At 50.8% G+C, this 24,147-nt stretch overlaps 3 protein-coding genes and 1 pseudogene across 3 annotated transcripts; 2 read left to right on the top strand and 2 right to left on the bottom strand.

Annotated features, from left to right (window-relative positions):
* The first annotated feature begins 680 nt into the window (after positions 1-680).
* Positions 681-3,273, top strand: LOC129401622 (patr class I histocompatibility antigen, A-126 alpha chain-like; annotated as a pseudogene).
* Positions 3,274-5,040: 1,767 nt separating this feature from the next.
* On the bottom strand, positions 5,041-5,438 carry LOC129402568 (40S ribosomal protein S12-like). Its single transcript, XM_055129589.1, has one exon. The coding sequence runs from the start codon at positions 5,418-5,420 to the stop codon at positions 5,055-5,057; it is 366 nt and encodes a 121-aa protein (XP_054985564.1). The 5' UTR covers positions 5,421-5,438; the 3' UTR covers positions 5,041-5,054.
* A 5,836-nt stretch (positions 5,439-11,274) lies between these two features.
* Positions 11,275-15,952, top strand: LOC129402564 (patr class I histocompatibility antigen, A-2 alpha chain-like). The gene is made up of 8 exons (XM_055129585.1): positions 11,275-11,390; positions 11,622-11,891; positions 12,068-12,346; positions 13,503-13,778; positions 13,898-14,002; positions 14,433-14,465; positions 14,599-14,646; positions 14,793-15,952. Exons 1-8 carry the CDS (start codon positions 11,336-11,338, stop codon positions 14,795-14,797), a joined length of 1,071 nt encoding a protein of 356 aa, XP_054985560.1. The 5' UTR covers positions 11,275-11,335; the 3' UTR covers positions 14,798-15,952.
* A 3,373-nt stretch (positions 15,953-19,325) lies between these two features.
* On the bottom strand, positions 19,326-22,937 carry LOC101546686 (patr class I histocompatibility antigen, A-2 alpha chain-like). The gene is made up of 8 exons (XM_055129587.1): positions 22,874-22,937; positions 22,268-22,537; positions 21,731-22,006; positions 20,721-20,996; positions 20,500-20,604; positions 20,052-20,084; positions 19,869-19,916; positions 19,326-19,708 (listed from the first exon to the last, which is right to left on the bottom strand). The coding sequence occupies exons 1-6, from the start codon at positions 22,935-22,937 to the stop codon at positions 20,059-20,061; spliced, it is 1,017 nt and encodes a 338-aa protein (XP_054985562.1). The 3' UTR covers positions 19,326-19,708; positions 19,869-19,916; positions 20,052-20,058.
* Positions 22,938-24,147: the final 1,210 nt, after the last annotated feature.

Here is a 24,147-nt window from a genome sequence, read left to right as displayed (position 1 = left end):
CATTTGTTTATCTGTTTTCACTTTCTTGGCCAGTGGCATGTCATCTTTGAAAATACCTTTAGCTTCGATATAGTGGAGGGTTTTGCCAACCTTGTCTTCCATGTAATTTATGGATTCTGATTTGATGTTGAGATCTTTAATCCACCTTGTTGGTCTCTCCACCCTTTCCTGTTTCCCAGGACCCCTCTGACCAACACTCCTGTGGGGGTCTTGCCAGGTCTCACCCCTTTCCTCCCCCAGGTTCCCACTCTCTGAGGTATTTCCTCGGTCCCGAGCAGGTGTTTGGGGCCAGAAGCTCAGGGCTGGGATTTCTTGTCTCCCCTAAGTTTCACTTTCACTCCCATTGGTGTCATTGCTTTAGAACAGCCAGTCACCTTGACCCCGTCTCCCGGTAGTTAAGACTCCTAGACCCTTAAAATGTGGCTCTTGGAGCTCCTAACCATACAGCTAGCAGTGGTCCTGGCTCTCTCCCAGACAGGTGAGTGCCGGGTTGGAGGGAAGTTTGTTGTGCGGAGTGGGGATGGCCAGGTGGGAACTCTAACCCCTAGGAGGAGCCTCTCCGTGATCCCCAGCAGATGATCCCAGTCCCGCCCTGTCCCGTCCCCCAACCTTCAACTCCTGCACTCAAAGTCTCTCCCATCTCAGTCCCTAGGCCCCTGGGCTCACGGATTGCAGGTCGAATGGGGTCTCACCCCATCCCCTCCCCCTGGCCCGACTCCCTACGGTACTTCCTCACTGCCAACTCGGGGCCGGTGGGGAGCCCCGCTTCATCACCGTGGGCTACGTGGACGACACACAGTTCGTGCGCTTCGACAGCGACTCAGCGAGTCCGAGGATGGAGCCGTGGGCACCGTGGATAAAGCAGGAGGGACCCGAGTACTGGGAGCGGGAGACACGGAGAGCCAAGGGCACCGCACAGACTTACCTAGTGAGCCTGAACACCCTGCGCGGCTACTACAACCAGAGCAAAGCGGGTGAGCGCGGCCGGGCAGGGACGAGCCAAAACGGGGACAAGCCAGGTCGCCCCGAGGTGGGTCAGAGCGTCCCCAAGGCTGAGGGACCCGCCCCGGACCCTTGACCTGGAAAAGCTGCAGGGAGCGGGCCCTGGTTTCTTTTTCGGTTCGGGGTTAATCTGTGCGGGGCGGGTCAGGCTCTCACACCCTCCAGAGCATGTAAGGCTGCGACTTGGGGTCCGACGGGCGCCTCCTGCGCGTGTACGAACAATCCGCCTACGGCAGCGCCAACTACATCGCCCTGAACGAGGACCTGCGCTCCTGGACAGCTGCGAAGGGCACGCAGGCTTGGAGAACCCAGCGCAAGTGGGAGCAGGAGGGTCAGGCTGAGCACTACAGGAGCTACCTGGAGGACACCTGCGTGCCTTGGCTCCTAAGACACCTGGAGAACTGGAGGACACGCTGCTGCGCACAGGTACTGGTCCCTGGTGGTGACGACCACTGACCTTCCCTGGGCGGGCCAACTCCCCACAAAGGGAAGATAATGGGGACCAGTGTCCAAACAGTCCTCTCCTCTGGCCAGGAGAGGAAGGGGCCCTCCTGGTTTCAATGTCCAGTGCTACAGACAGACTTGCCCGCAGGCCTACCCTGTCTTCAAAAGAGCATGAAGGACTCTGGTCTCCCTGGTGGGAGGGGAGACCTTCCCTGAAATAACAGATCTTGGTTTCCTTGGGTTGTCGGGTTCAAACAGTCACTCTGAACCCAACTTTCTTACATCGTTTTCTCATCACCTGAGATCTGACTGTTTTTCTCAGACATTCACCCTTCACCCAGGTCAGGACCAGAGTCAGTGCTCTCCTGAGAGACCTCAGCCTCCTACCCAAACCTTATTCTGAATTTTGGAATAGGATTTTACCAATTTCTCGAGTCAGCTTGGGTTTTCTACCTCCTTCTTCCAAACCAATTATCCTGTTCAACCTCATTGTGGAAGTTACCCAAAGTGTGAATTTTCTCATTTTTCCTCCTCAGAAGCCCCCAGAAGACACATCACCCGCCACCCCTTCTCTGACCAGTATGTCACCCTGAGGTGCTGGGCCCTGGGCTTCTACCCTGCCAAGATCACCCTGACCTCGCAGCGTGATGGGGAGGACCTGACCCAGGACACAGAGCTGGTGGAGACCAGGTCTTCAGGGGATGGAACCTTCCAGAAGTGGACAGCTGTGGAGGTGCCTTCTGGAGAGGAGCAGAGATACACGTGCCGTGTGCAGCACCAGGGGCTGCCGGAGCCTGTCACCCTGAGATGAGGTAAGAAGGGGGACGGGGCACAGAGCCTGTTCTCACAGGAATCAGAAGACTTTTCTGGGGAGCTTTTGAAGGTTAGGACTAAGTCCCAGGGGTCAGACCCTCTCCTTCCTCCCTTCCCAGAGCCCCTTCTCAGCCCACCATCCTCACTGTGGGCATCATTGTCGGCCTGGCTCTCCTCGGGGCTGTGGTCACTGGAGCTGTGGTGGCAGCTGTGATCAGCAGGAGGAAGCACTCAAGTAAATTGGTAGCAGGGGAAAATCTTTCCAATAAGGCAAGTCTTGAGTCTTGTCCCACTTTGGGGGTCTCCACCCTGCATTAGTTCTCCTGCCTCATTAGCGGGAGCACCACCCGCCCCTGTGCTGTTGCTCATACTCCCCTGTGTGTGCTGCTCTCAGGGTTGTTCATGAAAGACACTTTCACCTCCATAAACTGGGGATGAACCTGGTTCCAAGGGTCACAGGTCACAGGGACTGTCCCTGTGAGCACAGACCACCAGGAGGAGGCTGTCAGTCCAGGAGCATCTCCTTCCCAATTGTCTCCTGGTCCTGCCCGCCATCTTTAGAGTTCTGACACTTCCCTGGGGTCTGGGCCTAGAGAGCTGCTCTGTGGCCTCAAGACCCAGTGTTCTCCCCGACCTCCCTGGGATGTTTCCTTCCCGCAGGTGAGGAAGGAGGACAGTACACTCAGGCTGCAAGTAAGTGTGGGCAGGGCTGGGGCCCTGGAGCCCTGGATAGAGACCAGAGCACACGGGGAGCTCCTGCACCCCAGATTCCTCCTCTCATTTCACCCCCTGGGGCTCTGACCTTGGCCTGTTTGTTCCTCCCCAAACAGCGACAGTTCCCAGGGCTCTGATGAGTCTCTCTCGAACCCTAGAGGTGAGACTCTGGAGGCTGCAGTGGGCGGGATTGGGCAGAGGGGACAGGACTGGGTTTGGCGGTTCTTTGAGAGAGATGCTCAGGATGTCACAGTTCTGTGACTCACCTGACTCTCTTTATTCTTTTCTCTTACAGTGTGAAACAAGTGCTCTGTATGAGGCTGAAGAATGCAAATTTCCTCACATTTTTATGTTGTGACTCAAGAATTTTGGATATTCTCAAGCCGTGGGACTTGACTGTGTCTGTTGTCCAATCACATACTGTGAGGGGGGAGTCTCGCCCACCCCTGGCTAGCAGACCCTCCCCACAGTTACCTGTGTTCTCCTCCCTGATGGTCTGGTCCCAAGCATAGGCGGGACTTGGCCGTCTCCCTCTGGGTTGACTTCCTGTTTTGTCTGCATAATATTTCTGAATAAAGAATTTGCCATTTTTAACAAATTCTTATTTTATTGAATTGAGAGATTAATAAAGGATATCCCTAAAATTTGAGAGGGAATAATGGAAATTCTGAGACCTTCCCAAGATACACGCGTGTTACCTGTTTGAGTCTGTGATAGGCGGCATAGGAGAGGCTGTGGGATGAGCAGGGACAGAGCCTGTCCCCAGTCTGTCTCAGTTCATTGCAGGCTTTGATGTCATCACCCAGCAGTCTGGGTCACATTTTCTCTTCTTTGTCCTGGTCCCTCAATAGCATCATCTCCCACCAGGACCATCATCACACAGACTCAGGTAACACCTTGGCCTCATCCTGTCCCAGGACAGTGAACAGTGAGGGCTTCTGTGCTGGTCAGTCTAAGCTCAGGCCTCGGTGTCCTCCTCAGCCATAGCTTTCTATTTGTTACTTCTGTGGAGGGCTGGAGCATTAATAGTAATAGGGCGACCAACCCAGGTTCGATACCTCCATGCGTCTCATGAGCCCAGCAAGCTGCTGAGAGTATCACACCCGCACAGCAGAGCCTAGCAAGCTACCCGTGGCGTATTCGACATGCCAAAAGCAGTAACAAGTCTCACAATGGAGATGTTACTGGTGCCCGCTCGAGTAAATCGATGAACCACTGGATGACAGTGCTACAGTGCTACTTCTGTGGAGGAAGCTGCCTGTTTTCTTGAACAAACATTCACGGCTCATTCTTTCTGTGTTTCTCCATCTCCGAGCCTCAGGAGGCATTTGCCTGTCACTGTCCCCTCAAGACACAGCACAGCCACTGCGCACAGAAGTCTCTGTGGTATCAAGAGGTGAATTTTCATCTGAAAGATCTGTGAAAGCAGGAGTTGGTTTTTTGGAAAAAATAAACCAAGTAAACCACTGTCAAGACTCAAAAATAAAGACAAAGAACCTTAATAAACTCCTGGTTCTGCACTCAGGAATTACCCCTGGTGGTGCTCAGGGGACCAGATGGGATGCTGGGAATTGAACCCGGGTCGGCCGTGTGCAAGGTAAATGGCCTATCCGCTGTGCTATCGCTCCAGCACCATGGACAGTATTTTCGTATCTATAAATACTGTCGGTATTTATAATAAAGTATTTATATAAAATTAAAATAAATAAAGACAGTATTTCCATCTATTCAGAGAAGAAAATCAGGCAAAATTTCCAGCCATTGGTGGGAATTGTACACCAGTGAAGCAATGGATGTTGAAATATTATATGACTGAAACCGGGTCATGAACAACTTTGTAACTGTTTCACTGGGATTCAATTAAAAATAATAATAAAATAAATAATAATAATTATAATTTAAAAATTCCCAGTCTTGGAGATTGTGTAGGAAGGGACAGGCTTCACTGTAAATATAATAATCAAGTAAAGTGTTTAAGTTAGATGTCCGTACCTGCTGTGGGGAACATGACCCAATTTTATAAGTGTGTGGGGACAAGGGCAGTGGCTATTTTCTTTTTTGTTCTTAAGAGCCAAAATTATTTATTTCTTGCATTTGAAGTATTCTTTGATGACATCCTTGGCCTGTGATTCTTCGCCATAGTCCTTAACTACAACACAACTGCAGCCAACCGCTTTACGGGGTTTCCCTTCTCTATCAATTTTACAGAGGCTGACACATTTCCCTAGCTTCTTTTTGTCATCAATCTTAATTAGGTTGATCTGGTGTTCAGCACAAAGTGCCTCCACCAACTTGACATACATAGGCTCATCACAGTCGGATGCAAGCACACAAAGTTGGGCTTGGCGCTTGTCTAGGGCTTTGGCGCCTTCAGGGATGCCACGTGCAAGACCATCGTGGATGAGGGCTGTCTTCAGCACCTCTTGCAGCGCAGTATCCATGTCCATTACACCTCCAGCAGCAATGCCTCCTCAGCCATGGCGGTGGATTAAGGGTGGAGCCGAATCTTCTTTTTTTTTTTTCTTTTTGGATCACATCCCGGCGATGCACAGGGGCTACTCCTGGCTCTGCACTCAGGAATTAGCCCTGGCGGTGCTCAGGGGACCATATGGGATGCTGGGAATCCAACCCGGGTCGGCCGTGTGCAAGGCAAACGCCCTACCTCTGTGCTATCTTGAACCCGTACCTCCACCTCCACACAGTTCCGCAGCGGCAGGGCGGCAGTAGCTATTTTCGTAGCCTGTACAGTGGAGTTCTCTTCACTGGGAAGGAGACTTTTGAGGAAAGATGGAAGGACATGATGGGTGATCTGTGTGGGCTAAGGGAACTGATTAAGGAGGTGACTCCCAACAATATTTAAACCCTGGAGAAGAGGTGGGGACATCCCAATAGTAGCTGCTGGCTTCAGACTCAGATTAGCAGGAATAACATAGACCAGAGGAGGAATCTTACTGTTTCTGTGACAGTACATTCATCCCTACCCCTGGGTGGAGCCACTTAAAGAAGTGACTACTGTGCTCCAGACTCCACATGCTTACAGAGACTTGGGGAGAGGCCTGAGTATTTCCAACAAGCCAAATGCATTCCTGAGGTTTAGTCACATTGAGAACCACTGAATCATTCACCAGAGAGCACCCCAGGAGTAGAGAGGCTTATAGCTACATTTTAGTATTTTCCTGAGAAGAAAAGAACAAGAACCACCATACTGGGACATCAGTTTGCTTCCCTGCAATGTGGTGGAATTAGAATGAGGGTGTGAGTTCAGCATCAAGAAAATCTTTCAGGGACTGGAGCAATAGCACAGAGAGTAGGGCATTTGGCTTGCATGAGGCCGAACCTCCCAGCATTGCATATGGTCCCCTGAGCACTGCCAGGGGTAATTCCTGAGTGCAGAGCCAGGAGTAACCCCTGTGCATTGCTGGGTGTGACCCAAAAAGCAAAAAAAAAAAAATAGTCCCATTTGTTTATCTGTTTTCACTTTCTTTGCCAGTGGCATGTCATCTTTGAAAATACCTTTAGCTTCAATGTAGTGGAGGGTTTTGCCAACCTTATCTTCTATGTAATTTATGGATTCTGATCTGATGTTGAGATCTTTAATCCATCTTGTTGGTCCCTCCACCCTTTCCTGTCTCCTGGGACCCCTCTGACCAACACTCCTGTGGGGGAGGGGGAAGGCCTTGCCAGGTCTCACCCCTTTCCTCCCCCAGGCTCCCACTCCCTGAGATATTTCCTAAGTTCCCAAACAGGTGTTGGGGGTCAGAAGGTCAGGGCTGGGATTTCCAGGCTCCCCTAAATTTCACTTTCACTCCACTGGTGTCTTTGCTTTATAACAGTCAGACAGCATGACCCCCGTCTCTGATAGTTAAGACTCCTAAGATCCTGAAAATGTGGCTCTTGGAGCTCCTAACCATGCAGCTAGCAGTGGTCCTGGCTCTAACCCTGACGGGTGAGTGCAGGTTGGAGGGAAGTTGGTTTCGAGAATGGGGACGGCCAGGTGGAAACTCTAACCCCTAGGAGGAGCCTCTCAGTGGTCCCTAGCAGATGTCCCCCAACCTTCAACTCCTGCACGGAAATTCTCTCCATCTCAGTCCATGGCCCCAGGGCTCGCAGACCATGGGTCCGACCGGGTCTCACCCCTCTCCCTCCCCCAGGCCTTCACTCCCAATGGCCAGGAGCCCTGTTCATCATAGTCGGCTACCTGGAAGACAGGCAGTTCCTGCGCTATATTGAATCGCTGTGAGATAGACCATTACAAAACTGTTCATGATAAGGATTCAATCACACAGTATTCCAACATCCATTCCTCCACCAGTGTACATTTCCCAGCACCAGTGTCCCCAGGTTCCCTCCCATCACTCCCCACTCCAAACCCCCTTCCTGCCTCTATGGCAGGTAATTTTCTTCTCTCTCTCTCTATCTCTCTCTGTCCTTTAGGCATTGTGGTTTGCAAAATTCTACACAACTTTTTATTAAATCTCAGTTTTGCTACTGGGGTGGGGTCAAGTGACTCAAAGCACTATGAAATGCGGTGTGTCCCTCCAGAAGCTGGAACCATTTGGTGGCTTGGCAGCTTGATGAGGTTCAGTTGTGACGATGGACCATTTCTATGCCTGAAAATTTTGGGTGTGAGTGGGAGCCTTAGCCCCTGGGCAGGGGAGGGTGGCTGGGGTGTTCAGGGAATCTGCCCGACCCCATTCTGACGAGGGCCCAGAGCTCAGCCCTGACTGGTCTACATGGAAGATTTAGCAGCTTAGCATTCTTTTCAAGATTACTTGAAGAACTGGGCCATTTCTATGCTTAAAAAAAAATGTTGAGTACTAGATATATAAATAAAGGATATGGACAAAAAAGGTCCTTTATGGGAACTTTCAACAAATATGATGGTGCTAGAGGTGAAATAATGCCCCAGAGGGGGGAGGTTGGGGGACAGGTCCTGTATCTGCTCTATCTCTGCTTCCTGAAAGAATCTCCCCTTGAGAAAGCCCATTACAAAGATGTTTTTCCCATGAACCAAGGTCCTTGGATGTGTAAAAGTCTATCTTGGATAGATTAAAGTCATTAGGTATTTGCCCGAGGAATATTGTTCTGATGATTATGGATTCTAGTAATAAATATGATTCATAGAGAACAGTCAGGGTTCAGTCCAAAGGCATGAGCCCCCTCACCACATGCTTTTTGCTCCCATTTCTGCCTCTTTCTTAGTCCTCATGGCATCCCTGGTTCAGGCCTGCTCAGGTAGGGCTGGTCCCCAGCATAAATCTAATATGGTTTTTCTTCAAAAGACTTTCTAGGGGTTGGTGAAATAGTATAGCAGGTAAGGTGCTTGCCTTGAACCTTGCCAGAAAGGGGTTCTATTGCCTGCATCCCATATGTTCCCCTGAGCACTGCCAGGAGTAATTCCTGAGTACAGAGTCAGTGAACATCACTGGGTATGACCTCTTGCTCCCCACAAAGATTTTCTGTTAAAATTAATTTGTTGTTGATATTATTCCAGTTGAAGTTAATGTCAGGCATTAACTCTGCAGGGGAGATATCACAAAGGTAAAGCACTTGCCTTGCATGTGGCCAATACGGGTTTGATCCCCCACACCACATATGGTCCCATGAACCTGTCAGAATGATCCCTGAGCACAGAGCCAGGAGTTACTCCTGAGTGCTGCCTGGTGTAGCCAAAAGCCAAAAACAAAACAAAGTCATCATTGCCAACAATAAAGGGGCTTTAAGTCAGAGTCCTCACACGGCAAACACTGACAGGCATAACCTGAATGCACAGAAGCATCTCTGGCATCCTCAGGAACTTGTAAGATTGTAGCGAGATACCGAAATGAAAACCATAGAAAATCGCTGTCAGTCTCAGTCCTGGACACGGAGAGACAGTGTGACAAAGACCAGGTGAGGGAACAGGTGAGAGGGCGAAGTCCCGAGTCCCAGTTGTGGCTCCCAGCGTCCCCAGGGTGGTGTTGGGGGCGGGAGATCAGGCCTGGGGATTCCAGGTCTCCCCAGAGTTTCACTTCTTCGGCAACCTGTGTCAGCACCTTCTGCCCAGATACTCCTGACGCGTCCCCAGTCCTCATTCCTATTGGGCGTCGCTGTCTAGATCAGCCAATCAGGGTCCTCGCGGCTCCCTTTATAAACTGAGGAGAAGCCTGGAAGAGTTAAAAAAAAAAAAAAAAGGTCTGATTCTTTGACTATGTGGGTGCCCTGACCCCTTCTTCTGCTACTCTCAGGGGCCCTGGCCCTGACCCAGACCCAGACCAGGGCGGGTGAATTCGGAGTCCGCAGGGGAGTTCATTACGGGGAGTAAGGGTAGAAACTGCCAGTCACTAATGTAGGACCTCTGAGAAGTAGTTCCTTGGTTTCCCTGCCCGGATGCCCCTCCAAATGTTCCTCCTTGTCCCCCCCAACCTTCAACTCCTTCCACACCCCTAAGTCTCACCCTTCTTGGTCCCTTTCCCCCCTTTTGAAAAAAATTTTTATTAGTGAATCACCATGAGGTACAGTTACAAATTTATGAACTTTCATTTTTGCATTAGTCATTCAGTGATCATTTACCCGTCCCTGCACCAGTGCCCATTCTCCTCCACCAATGATTCCAGTATTCCTCCCCCCACCCCCACCCCATCCTCCACCACTCTACCCTGCCTCTGCGGCAGGGCATTCCCTTTTGTTCTCTCTCCTGTTGGGTATTGTAGTTTGCAATAGAGGTATCGAGTGGCCATTGTGTTTGGTCTATAGTCTACTTTTGGCACTCATCTTTCAACCCGAATGGGTCCTCCCAACATTCTCTACTTGGTGTTCCCTTCTCTATCTCAGCTGCCTTTTCCCCCAGCATGTGAGACTAGTTTCCAAGCTGTAGGGCAGACTTCCTGGTCCTTATCTCTACTACTCTTGGGTGTTAGTCTCCCATTCTGTTACTTTATATTCTACAGATGAGTGCAATCTTTTTATTCTGTCTATTTCTGACTCATTTCACTTAACATGGTGTTTTTCATGTTGATCCACTTATGTGCAAATTTTATTACTTCATCTTTTGTGACAGCTGCATAGTATTCCATTGTGTAGATGTACCAAAGTTTCTTTAACCAGTCATATCTTTGAGCACTCCATTTTTTCCAGAATTTGGCTATTGTAAACAGTGCTGCAATGAACATACAAATGCAGATGCCATTTCTACTATATCTTTTTGCCTCTCCAGGATATATTACCAGGAGTGGTATTGCTGAGTCAAATGGGAGCTCAATTTCTTTTTCTTTTTTTTTTTTTTTTTTTTTTGCTTTTTGGGTCACAGCCGGCGGTGCACAGGGGTTACTCCTGGCTCTTCACTCAGGAATTACCCCTGGCGGTGCTCAGGGGACCATATGGGATGCTGGGAATCGAACCCGGGTCGGCCTCGTGCAAGGCTAACGCCCTACCCGCTGTGCTATCACTCCAGCCCCCGGGACCTCAATTTCTAATTTTTTGAGAATCGTCCATATTGTTTTCCAAAAGCGCTAAACCAATAGGCATTCCCACCAGCAGTGAAGGAGAGTTCCTTTCTCCCACATCCGCAGCAACACTGGTTGCTTTTGTTCTTTTGTATGTGGGCCTGTCTCTGTGGTGTGAAATGATATCTCATTGTTTTAATCTGCATATCCCTGATGATTAGTGATGTAGAGCATTTTCTCATGTGTCTTTTAGCCATTTGGATTTCTTCTTTGAGAAAATTTGTTCATTTCCACCCCCCATTTTCTGATGGGGTTGGATGTTTTCTTCTTGCAGAGTTCAAACAGTGCCTTCTATATCCTTGATATCAACCCATAATCAGATGGGTACTGGGTGAATATCCTTTCCTATTCTGTAGACTGTCTTTATATTTTGGTCACAGTTTCTTTTGAGGTGCAGAAGCTTCTTAGTTTAAGATAGTCCCATTTGTTTATCTCTGTTTTCACTTGCTTGGCCAGTAGCATGTCATCTTTGAAAATATCTTTAGCTTCAATGTAGTGGAGGGTTTTGTCACCTTGTCTTCCATGTACTTTATGGATTCTGATCTGATGTTGAGATCTTTAATCCACCTTATTGGTCCCTCCCCCCTTTCCCATCCTCTGAGACCCCTCCAACCAACATTCCTGGGGGTGGTGGGGGGGAAGGTCCTGCCAGGTCTCACCCCTTCCCCTCCCCCAAGCTCCCACTCCCTGAGGTATTTCCTCAGTTCCCAAGCAGGTGTTGGGGGCCAGAGCTAAGAATTTCCAGTGTCCCCAGTTTCACTTTCTCCAGCGGTTACTCATGACTCATACTAGCTTAACTCCCATTGGTGCTGTTTAGAGCAGCCAATCAGCGTGACCCACGTCTGCCGGTATTTAAGAAGAGTCCTCAGACCCTGAAAATGTGGCTCTTGGAACTCCTAACCATCCTCATGAAGCTAGCGGTGGCCCAGACGGGTGAGTGCCAGGTCGGAGGGAAGTTTGTTTAGGGGAGTCCGGAGGGTCAGGCGGGAACTCTAACCCCTAGGAGGAGCCTCTCGGTGGTACGCAGCAGATGTCCCCCGTCCCGCCCTGTCCGATCCCCCAATCTTCAACTCCTGCGAGCTAAGTCTCGCCCATCTCAGTCCCTCGGCACCCGGGCTAGCGGACCGTGGGTCGGACCGGGTCTCACCCATTCCCCTCCCCCAGGCCCACACTTCCTGCAGTACTTCCTCACCGCCATCTCGCGGCCCGGCGACGGGGAGCCCCGCTTCATCGCAGTCGGCTACGTGGACGACACGCAGTTCGTGCGCTTCGACAGTGACTCGGCGAGTCCGAGGATGGAGCCGCGGGCGCCCTGGGTGGAGCAGGAGGGACCCGAGTACTGGGAGGAGCAGACACTGATCGCCAAGAAAGCCGCAAAGAATTACCGGCTGAGCCTGAAAATCCTGCGCGGCTACTACAACCAGAGCAAAGCGGGTGAGAGCGGCCGGGCAGGGACGAGCCAACACGGGGACGGGCCGGGTCGCCCTGAGGGGGGTCCTAGCGTCCCCGAGGCTGAGGGACCCGCCCCGGACCCTTGACCGGGAGGCGCCGCGGGAACCGGGCCCCGGTTTCGTTTTCGGTTCGGGGTTAATCTGTGCGGGGCGGGTCAGACTCTCACACCCTCCAGAGGATGTACGGCTGCGACGTGGGGTCCGACGGGCGCCTCCTGCGCGGGTACGAACAATCCGCCTACGACGGCTCCGACTACATCGCCCTGAACGAGGACCTGCGCTCCTGGACGGCGGCGGCGGGCACGCAGGCTTGGAGAACCCAGCGCAAGTGGGAGCAGTGGGGTGAGGCTGAGTACCACAGGAACTACCTGGAGAACACCTGCGTGCAGGGGCTCCTCAGATACCTGGAGCACGGGAAGGACACGCTGCTGCGCACAGGTACCGGTCTCTGGTGGTGACAACCCCTGACCTTCCCTGGGCAGTGGCTGACTCCCCACAAGGGGGAAAATAATGGGGGCTAGTGTCCAAATAGTCCTTCTCCTCTGGCCAGGAGAGGAAGGGGCCCTCCTGGTTTCAATGTCCGGTGCTACAGATAGACTTGCCCGCAGGCCTACCCTGTCTTCAAAAGAGCATGAAGGACCCTGGTCTCCCTGCTGGGAGGGGAGACCTTCTCTGAAATAACAGATCTCGGTTTCCGTGGGTTCCAACAGACACTCTGAATCTTTCTTTTTCTTTTTCTCTTTTTTTAAATTTTTTAAATTTTATTGAAACACCGTGAGATAGTTACAAGCTTTCATGTTTGGGTTACGATCTCACAATGATCAAAAACCCATCACTCCGCCAGTGTACATTCCCCACCACCAATATCCCGGGTATACGCCCCACCTTTCCCACCCTTCCCCCGCCTCTATGGCAGACAATATTCCCCATACTCTCTCTCTCCTTTTGGGCATTATAGCTTGCAATACAGACACTGAGAGGTCATCATGTTTGGTCCAGCATCTACGTTCAGCATGCATCTCCCATCCCAACTGGTTCCTCCAGCCATCATTTTCTTAGTGATCCCTTCTCTATTCCATCTGCCTTCTCCCCTCCGCTCATGAAGCAGTCTTCCAGCTATGGGGCAATTCCCCTGGCCCTTATATCTACTGTCCTTGGGTGTCAGCCTCATGTGATGCTACCCTACACTCCACAAATGAGTGCAGTCCCTCTATGTCTGTCCCTCTCTTTCGGACTCATTTCACTTCGCATGATACCCTCCATGTTTATCCATTTATAAGCAAATATCATGACTTAATCTCTCCTAACATCTGCATAGTTGAATCCAACTTTCTTACATTTTTTTCTCATCACCTTGGAGATCTGACTGTTTTTCTCAGACATTCATCCTCCACCCAGGTCAGGACCAGAGTCAGTGTTCTCCTGAGAGACCTCAGCCTCCTACCCAAACCTTATTCTAGAATTTTGGAATAGGATTTTACCAATTTCTTGAGTTAGCCTGGGTTTTCTGCCTCCTTCTTCCAAACCAATTATCCTGTTCAACCTCATTCTGAAAGTGACCCAAAGTGTGAATTTTCTCATTTTTCCTCCTCAGAAGCCCCCAGAAGACACATCACCCGCCACCCCTTCTCTGACCAGGAGGTCACCCTGAGGTGCTGGGCCCTGGGCTTCTACCCTGCCGAGATCACCCTGACCTGGCAGCGTGATGGGGAGGACCTGACCCAGCACACAGAGCTGGTGGAGACCAGGCCTTCAGGGGATGGAACCTTCCAGAAGTGGGCGGCTGTGCTGGTGCCTTCTGGAGAGGAGCAGAGATACACGTGCCGTGTGCAGCACCAGGGGCTGCCGGAGCCTGTCACCCTGAGATGGGGTAAGAGGAAGACCAGGCATAGAGCCTGTTCTCAGGGGAATCAAGGTTGGTCCCTCTGGGGAACTGTTGAGGGTTCGGCTGAGGCCGGGGGTCAGACCCTCTCCTTCCTCCCTTCCCAGAGCCCCCTTCTCAGCCCACCATCCTCACTGTGGGCCTAGTTCTCCTCGGGGCTATGGCTTTTGGAGCTGTGGTGGCAGCTGTGATCTGCAGGAAGAAGCGCTCAGGTAAGATGGGCTGGGGAGGGGGAATCTGTCCAACATGGCAAGTCTTGAGTCTTGTCCCACTTTGGGGGTCTCCCCCCCATATTAGCTCTCCTGCCTCATTAGCGGGAGCACCACCCACCCCTGTGCTGTCGCTCACACTCCCCTGTGTGTGCCGCTCTCAGGTTTGCTCAGGAAAGATACTTTCACCTCCATAAGCTGGGGGTGAACCTGGTCCCCAGGGTCCCAGGTCACAGGGATTGTCCCTTCAGGGCACAGACCACCAGGAGGAGACTGGTAAGTCCAGGAGTGTCTCCTTCCTGCGTGTTTCCTGGTCCTGCCCTCAGTCTTCAGAGTTCTGATGCTTCCCTGGGGTCCAGTCCTAGAGAGCTGCTCTGTGGGCTCAGGACCCAGTGCTCTCCCCAACCTTCCCTGGGCTGTTTCCTTCCCGCAGGTGAGGAAGGAGTACAGTACACTCAGGCTGCAAGTAAGTGTGGGCAGGGCTGGGGCCCTGGAATCCTGGGGACAGAGACCGGAGTCCACGGGGAGCTCCCGCACCCCTAGTTCCTCCTAGTCCCACCCCCGGGAGCTCTGACCTTGGCCTATTTGTTCCTCCACAGACAGCAACAGTGCCCAGGGCTCTGATAAGTCTCTCAAGAACACTAGAGGTCAGACTCTGGAGGCTGGAGTGGGCGGGATTGGGCAGAGGGGACAGGACTGGGTTTGGGGGTTCTTTGAGAGGGATGCTGGGAGCTTGCTCAAGATGTCACAGTTCTGTGACTCACCTGAGTCTCTTCATTCTTTTCTCTTACAGTGTGAAACAAGTGCTCTGTATGAGGTTGAGGAATGCAAAATTTCCTCACATTTTTATGTTGTGACTCAAGAATTGTGGATAGGGAGGCACCGGCCCCTCCCTCCGCTGAGATGTGACCCGGGGGCCACACATGCTCTGCAGCTGCACGAGCGTGAATCCAGACCCAGCTGAACCAAACTCAACGTGGGCAGCTACTTGCAGAATGTCTCCAGCCTGAGAACCAAGCCTCGACCCCATGCCCGCCCAGCAGGGGAAAGGTATCTCTCTCTCTCGCCTGTCCCTTCCCAGGGATGAAGGGCAAGGGGACCGCTGTATTATGACGACCACAGATGGGATTATACGACAAAAACTGCAGCAAAAGGACTCAAGGGTGCTCTTGGGAAGGTGGGAGGCACGGGCCCCTCTGCACTGTCCCAGGCTCTGTGTCACCATATCCTGAGTCAGACTCCAGCATGTGGCCACCTGTCAGTGGGGCTCATGTCGTGTGTAGTGCAAGAATGTGGGGCAAAGTAGGTTTCCTCTCTCAGGGAGGAGGACTCTGCTTCCAGTGACTATAGGCTCCCATCATGTGGGAAGGGGGTACTGGGCCTGGGAGTGATGTTGGAGGGTGAGAAATTGGGGGAAATGATAAGTTTCAGTTTGCTGGGCTTTATTTGAACATTTTCCCTCATCCATTGTGTTTAGAAGCCTGTCCCGCATCAGAGACTAGGGTTGTGGGACAGGTGACTTGTCCTTACTTCACAACCCCAGGCAGGTGGATCTGGACCGTGGAGGCGCCACTCACACACATGCTCTCAGCACATGTTTGCACTCAAGAGTGGCACTTACTTTTTGTTGATATTCCCTAAGTTTAGTATATGCACACAGCTCTGTCAGAGAGAATGCACATAATTAACTGAATATTAAACTGCTATCATATGTATGTACAGACATGTATATATTTGGATTTGGAAGTTAATTTCTTGTGTATGTACGTGTGTGTGTGTGTGTGTCTGTGTGTCTGTGTGTGTTTGGGGGTCATATCTCACAGTGAGTGCTTAGGGCTATTCCAAGCATAGTGCCTGGAAAATCATATAGTGCTGGGGATCAAATCCAGGTCTCCCCTTTGAGTCATTCCCCTGCCCCATTAATTTAACATATTTGATCAGAAAATAAAGTGAATGACCAGAAGAATACTGCTTGACTTATAATTCCTGCCTTGTACAAGTATGGTTATGAGTTCAAATTCTTCTGTCCTTTAAGCACCAAGGGACATACTGATACTGGCAGTCTTCTGTCTGTGATCCCCTGTGACTCAAGGGATTTTCAGTCACAACACAGTCAGAAGAACCAGAAAAAGGGCTGCAAATCCCTAGCAAGCACTGCAACTAAGATGTATAAGCATCGTGGCCTAAGCATGTGTAAGCATCAAGTTTGACCTCTGGCAAGCATGTGCAGCTAACCCCAGGAAGCACCACAACTATTACTTATCTGCCCCAACAGAGACTGAGCCTGTCAACTGGAGAATGTATATAAGCACCACAACTAAGAGGATGAGCATCACAACCAACTATGTGAGCATCATGAGCTGATATGTGATTCCCCAGCTGAACATCACAGCAAAAAATGTGCATCACCTGGTCATCATATCAACAAAACTGAAAGGGGGGCTGGAGTGATAGCACAGTGGGTAGGGCGTTTGCCTTGCACGCGGCCAACCTGGGTTCGATTCCCAATATCCCATATGGTCCCCTGAGCACTGCCAGGAGTAATTCCTGAGTGCAGACCCAGGAATAACCCCTGTGCATTGCCAGGTGTGACCCAAAAAGAAAAAAAAAACTGAAAGGAAGTGTGGGAGTGGTAAAAAGAATTTTTCTGGGGATGCAGTACCATTCCTGATACCCCCAAATCGCTGCTGTGCCTCTGGCCGGAAAACTTGGCACCAAGTCTCCTGAGAAATTAAACAGCCAAAAGTTAAATATGTGGGAGTCACATCCACAAACCACCTCTGGCTCAAATATACAAGCTCATTTATTGGCCTTGTTTCAGAGACCTTATTTCAGAAAAAATAAATTTATGGGTTAAAAGCCACAGTTAATCTTGGACCATGCAAGGCTAAGCAGACCAGGGTAAATCAGAGGGTGTAGGTCAGCCTGGTTCCCAGCCGAGCAGGGAGCCTGGCAGCGGCTTGTTCCCACAATCCAAAATTGCTGTCATGCTGCCCGCCGGATTCCACCATATCGGACAGACCTCATCAAGATACAGTCTGCTGGGGCCAGAGCAATAGCACAGCAGCTAGGGCATTTGCCCTGCACACGGCCGACCCGGGTTTGATCCCCAGCATCCCATATGGCCCCCAAGCACCGCCAGGAGTAATTCCTGAGTGCAGAGCCAGGAGTAACCCCTGATCATCGCTGGGTGTGACCCAAATAGAAAAAAAAAGATATAATCTGCTGAAAATATGGGCTTACGGGTTTTGTGACTAAAATCTCCAGGCTTTCTTAGGGTCAGGATGGGTTATCTCCCCCCCACCTCCCTGTACTTCCATAAGCCTCGGAAGCCTCAGCAGTCACTTCCACATCCCAAAGCTGCCATCTAGTTAAAAAAGCTACTCTAGCCTTACCTTTCCAGTAAAAAATCTATACAACCTGAACAAAGAGCCCTGAACAAACACGATGACCTCTTAGTACCTGCATTGTAAACCATAATGCACAAAAGGAGAGTAAAAAAGGAAAGTGCCTGCCATAGAGGCAGGATGGGGGAGGGGGGTTGGGGGATGGTGGGAGGGAAATGGGGGCCTTTGATGGTGGGAAATGTACACTGGTGGAGGGATGGGTGTTGGATCATTGTATGACTTAAAAGTAATCATGATCAGTTTTGTAATGGTCTATCTCACAGATATTATATATTTTTAATTTTTCTAGGTACAATAGATGTTTTAATTTAAAAAAATAAAATATAGGGCTGGAGAGATAGTACAAGATAATGCAAACCATTTGCATTGCACATAGTTAATCCTGGTTTAGTCCCCAGCGCCACATACAGTCCCTTGAGCACCACTAAGAGTAGTGCCTCAGCACAGAGCCTGGAATAAGCTCTGAGCATCACTATGACACAAAATCTATAAATAAATAAATAAAACACATAAAAATTATAAGAATGCTGTCAATCTAACATACAATGTCACCATCCTTTGGTGACCAGGTTCCCTGGTGTGTTTAGCATCAATAGAGTTTCCCCCAGTAGATGGACAAAAGAATGGGTCACAGGCTGATGGCTGGCAACATTATTGAAATCAGAGGGGCTTCTAAAAAAAAAGCATAAGGGTGAGGGGACAGGAATTAACATGAGTTTGGTTGAACATAAACATAAACATGAATTTGGTCAACATAAGCAGATGTAAAACACTTCCTTTCGGGTAAACTCTTCTAGGAGATCCCCCGAGGGGCGGCACTCCATCTCTGAAGCCCCAGCATTTGGGATTCTGGTCCCCAATAATATGATTCCAAATGGTAATAGTTAAAATTGGAACCAGTGAGCCATTTTTAAAATGTCTTATAAAATGTCTTATAAAATTTAAATTAAAAATAAATCATGTCTTATAAAATTAAACATGTTTTATAATTTTTTTCTTTTTGGGTCACACTCGGCAATGCACAGGGGTTACTCCTGGCTCTGCACTCAGGAATTACTCCTGGCGGTGCTCATGGGACCATATGGGATGCTGGGAATCAAACCCGGGTCGACCTCGTGCAAGGCAAATGCCCTACCTGCTGTGCTATCACTCCAGCCCCATGTTTTATAAATTTTTAAAACAGATTATTCGTACCTTTTTTCCTCTAGAGAAGCCCATGTTCTCTCTTGAACATGTATCTCTCTCGTGCTCTCTTTTTCTCTCTCCACATTTCTCTTAAAGTAAATTTCTTTAAAAATATTTTGCCTTGCACGAGGCCGACCGGGGTTCAATTCCCAGCATCCCATATGGTCCCCTGAGCACCACCAGGAGTAATTCCTGAGTGCAGAGCCAGGAGTAACCCCTGTGCATCGCCAGGTGTGACCCAAAAAGCAAAATATATATATATATATATTTTTTTTTGCTTCAGGGGCTGGAGCGATAGCACAGCAGGTAGGGCGTTTGCCTTGCACTCAGCCGACCAGGGTTCAATTCCCAGCATCCCATGTGGTCCCCCAGCACCACCAGGAGTAATTCCTGAGTGCAGATCCAGGAGTAACCTCTGTGCACTGTTGGATGTGACCCAAAAAGCAAATATATATATATATATATATATTTTTTTTTTTGCTTCATTTTAAAACACATTGAGGGGGCTGGAAAGATAGTACAGTGGGGAAGGTGTTTGCCTTGCATGAAACTAAGCTGGGTTTAATTCCTGGCATCCTATATGGTCCCCTGAGCACCACCAGGAGTTATTCCTGAGTGTCGAGCCAGGAGTAATCCCTGAGCATTGCTAGGTGTGACCAAAAAGGACAAAAAAAATTACATACAAAGAACCACACACATATTTAATAAGTCCAATTTAATACATTTAGGCATATAATACAAAGAATTAAAATGCTGGGAAGGATGACTGGGAGGATGGACGGAAGCAGGCACTTCCTGCTGTGGTTTGAAATGACATATGTACAGAAAGTATATTTAACAGCATTATAAATCCCAGGACCTTAATAAACCTTAATAAAAAGGTAAAAAAAAAACAAAATATATAAATAAAAATAAACATATGACACATGTGATATCATCACACAATAATACAGGGGTCATTGAGCATGTCTCCCCACCTCCTTACAGTATGCTAATGTAAAACACAGACACATTCAGATACCCTGACTTCTCAGGAAGAAATGTCAGATCTTAAAGTCACAAAGTGAGGCTTGAAGAAATCTCGCACCACTCAGTTGCCACATGGAACTCTCTCACACTATGGAAGAAAAAGACCAAGAACAAATAATTTAGTCAGTTGCAATCTAGTGGTAATATTCTGACACCTTCCCCTCTCTGTCTAAAACCAGAGAACCCCCAAAATCCAGTCCTGTCCCCTTTACCCCACCCCCTTTATACTTCAGCCTCCATAATCTCACCATTATGATCTGTGGCAGACATGTCAGAGTCCTGGGCACTGCCGCCTCCTGGGGTAGAAGAAACACAGGCCTGGGTCAGAACCCACAGATGAGATTCAGGGAGAAACTCTAAGGAGAAAAAGCTCCACGGGCTCCAGTCTATACTGTCTCAAGGGTCTCAGGGATCACCGCACCCATACTTACTGGCACTCTAAATATAGCTCCTTTTTTTCCCATCTGTGGAAAGAAAACATCCATGAGCTTCCAGCAGAAGGCACAGCCAGGCAGTTCTATTAGACCAGGATCATAGGAAATTTCAAAGATCACAGTGCACAGGGCAGGATCGGGAAACACCCAAGGGGATACGGTTTGTGGAAACTGCACAAACTTCCTTCTGGAAGATCGACCTAAGTGACCTAAGCGAAGAAGACTGTCCCCTTTGACCTACAACTTTGGGGAATCTGTCATTAGCATGAAAATTTTAACCCTTTCCACACACAGCTGTGGAAAAAGTTAACCCTTTCCGCAGAGACTGGGGAAGCCACATACATAGAGAGTGGTTCGTTGTATTGAAGCAAAAGATTGGGAATTTTCTACCTGCCGGAAACTCCCTAGTGAGGCAAGAGCACTCACACCTCATCCCCTTCCCTACCTGAGAGCTTCTTCCTGCAGCTCACAGCTCCAGCGATCACAGCTCCAAGGAGAACCAGCCCAGTGATGGTCCCCACAAAGGAGGTGATCAGCTGAGAAGGGGGCTCTGGGAAGGGAGAAAAAGATTAAACCCCACAGGGCTCAGTCCCCACCTGATGAAGCTCCCCAGAAAGACCACTGATTCCCCTTAGAACAGGCTCTGTGCCCCGTCCCCCTCCTTACCCCATCTCAGGGTGACAGCCTCTGGCAACCCCTCATGCTGCACATGGCACGTGTATCTCTGCTCCTCTCCAGAAGGTACCACCACAGCTGCCCACTTCTGGAAGTTTCCATCCCCTGAAGGCCTGGTCTCCACAATCTCTGTGTCCTGGATCAGGTCCTCTCCATCACGCTGCCAGGTCAGGGTGATCTCGGCAGGGTAGAAGCCCAGGGCCCAGCACCTCAGGGTGACCTCATGGTGAGAGGTAGGGTGGCGGGTCACATGTGACTTTGGGGGATCTGAAGAAAAGGTGAGAAAACTCAGGAACTTTGCATTACCTCCATTAGGCCACTGAAAATGGAAAGGACAATTGGAATGAGAGGGAGTACACAGTCCAGATTCCAGAATCTGGGAGAAGGTCCTATTCCTTGGAAAGTTCTAGAATATGACAAGACAGCCCAGGATAGGAAACTCCAGATGTTTGATTGGGCCCACAGGTACTTGTGGTCCTGATCCGGGTGGAGGTGAGTGACTCCAGTGAAATTGGATAAGGGGCAGTGAAAGAGAACTTCCGGGTTCAAAGAAATCTACTTTACTTTTTTTTGCGGGGGGGGGGGGTGTCACACCCGGCGATGCACAGGGGTTACTCCTGACTCATGCACTCAGGAATTACTCCCGACGGTGCTCGGGGGACCATATAGGATGCTGGGAACTGAACCCGGGTCAGCCGCGTGCCTGGCAAACACCCTACAGGCTGTGCTATCACTCCAGCCCAAAGAAGTCTACTATTAAGTTGATTCAGAGATCTTCCTCTCCATCTTGGAGGATCTGCGTCCCTACACGCCCCGAGGAAGAATGGTTCCTCTGGGCAAGTCTGTTTGGTAGAGGCTATGAAAACCCAGGAGAGTTCAAGACAGGGGACAGAGGGAAGAAACCCCGTATCAATTCCATTTTTCTCCCTTTATGATTGGACCCAAAAAGGGGTTTTGCCCCAGCCCGAGCAGAAGTTAAGAGGTCCGTTGGCCTCTGGTACCTGCGCGCTGCAGGGTCTCCTTGCCATTCTTCAGGTATCTGTGGAGCCACTCCACGCACTCCCCCTCCAGGTATACCCTGTAGTGGTCTGCAGCTCTGGCCTCCTCCCACTTGCGCCGGGTGATCTCAGCAGGATGGTCCGCTGCGGTCCAGGAGCGCAGGTCCTCGTTTAAGGAGATGTAATCTTCTCCATCATAGGCGAACTGCTCGTAGCCGCGGAGGAAGTGCCCATCGGGTCCCACGTCGCAGCCAGACAGCCACTGGAAAGTGTGAGAACCTGCCCCGCCCTCAGTGTCAGCCCCGCCCCCTGGACCCCGCAGCACCTCCCCTGCTCAGTCGTGATTGGTCAGGACCCATTTCCGCTTAAAGTGACAATCAAGTCTAACTGGATCCCAGCGGGTTTTTCCCAGGTGTCGGGACTGGAAGGTTCTCTTAAGTTTCCGGATGAAACTCCGACCCAGAAACTCGGGAAGACCCCGGTTCGTCCAACGGGGATGCAGGGACCCGTGACTTGCAATCCGGGTCCAGGGTCACTTACCCGACTCGCTCTGGTTGTAGTAGCCAAGCGCAGTAACCAGATTCGAGCGGCAAGTCTGTGCATGTACTTTGGCAATATCCGTCTGCACGTCCCAGAACTGTGGCCCCTCCTGTCCTACCCACGGCGCCCGCGGTTCCACCCGCGGACTCGGCGAGTCGCTGTCGAACCGCAAGAACTGCGTGTCATCCACGAAGCCCACCGACACGTACCGCGCCTCTCCACGGCCGGGCCGCGACACCGCCGTGTGCAAATACCTCAGGGAGTGGGGGCCTGGCGGGGGCGAGGTAGGTGCAGGTGAAGCACCGAGACCCCGCCCGATCCTCCTCCCGACTCGGACCCCGGGCTTGTGGGTGACTGGGAGGCGCGCGAGGAACTAGGGGGCTCGAGAGCGGGAAGGGGGGAGCGGAAGATCGAAAACTTAAGGGTAAAGAATCAGGAGATGGAGGGGGTCAGGATCGGGGCGACCGTGGGAGAGCAGTGCTCTGCGCCCGCGTGGACCGAGGCAGCATTCCCCGCGGGCCCGCGGGCCGTCTCGGCAGCCCCCAAGTTTATCTCCCTGCCCCCACCCCCACCCCAGCGGCCGTTTCCCTCTGATCCCGCACTCACCCGCCGAGATCGGGGTCAAGGACAGCGCCCAGAAGAGCAGCCGGGCGAGCGACCCAGGACTCATGACCCTAAACCGGTCCAAGGGGGAATAGAGTTTGCTAGGTGGACGAACGGGTTAAAACGGGAACCTCGGGCGCTGATTGGTTTCTCCGGGGGCCAATGGGAGTGCGGCGCAGCCGGTGTCCGGGAAGAATGCTCTCTAACGGGTTGGGACGTGAAACTGCACTGATGGGAAAGCCCAACCCTGACTTGCCCTACATCACACACCCGCTTAAGACTTGAGAGCGAAGATTGAAACTCTCCAGGGATCGCGGACGTTGCCAAGAGCCCGATCCTGACACTGTCACTGTGTCTCTCCCCGAGTTCTGGCCCGGGAACTGTCAGAAAACCGGGAGGAATCCCTGAGCGGGCTCAGCCGGTTTCTTCCCCTTCCCTTCCTGCATTCCCTTTGCCCGAATCTGTGTCCTTCTCCTACTCCCCCCGGACTCTTGGTTTTGGTTTTGTTTGGGGGAACCACACTTGGTGTTTCGATGGGAACAGCTACAGAACACTTCTGTGCTCGTTCTGTGCTCGGGCTTCTCCCTGTGGTTGCTCCCTGAGCTGCTGAGGGGACCAGGCAGTGCCTCAGCCAGAATCCAGTCTCCGGTACTCACACTATCTCTCTGCACCACCTTCTGCCGCCCTCTTCTAGAGGAAAACTCACTCCTACGTAGGGAGTGACCGTCAGGAAGTTGGTGAACAAACAGTGACTTCCTCTGGCAAATGTACAAGAGGAAATTCGCACAGAGGTGGGGTGTATTACGTTTTATTTCAGCTTTGTTAACTATAATGGTAACATCCTCTAAAAAAAACAGAAAAGCGATAGTACAGCGGGTAAGGTGTTTGCCTTGCACCCGGGTTCAATTCTCAGCATCCCATATGGTCCCACAAGCAATGCCTGGAGGAATTCTGAGTGCCCGGCCAGGAGTAACCCCAGAGGATTGCCAGATGTGATCCCAAAAGCCAAGTTAAAAAAAAAAAAAAAACACGGAATATCAGGAGACTTTTGTTTTTGTTTTTCGGCCACACCCAGTGATTTTTTTTTTCCGGGTCACACCCGGCAATGCACAGGGGTTACTCCTGGCTGTGCATTCAGGAATTACCCCTGGCGGTGCTCAGGGGACCATATAGGATGCTGAGAAATCAAACCTGGGTCGGCTTCGTGCAAGGCAAGGCAAACGCCCTACCCGCTGTGCTATTGCTCCAGCCCCGACACCCAGTGATTCTTATGAGCT

This window comes from Sorex araneus, chromosome 2, assembly GCF_027595985.1.
Source record: "Sorex araneus isolate mSorAra2 chromosome 2, mSorAra2.pri, whole genome shotgun sequence".
Taxonomy (NCBI): Eukaryota; Metazoa; Chordata; class Mammalia; order Eulipotyphla; family Soricidae; genus Sorex; species Sorex araneus.
This window is presented reverse-complemented; position numbering and strand designations above follow the sequence as displayed.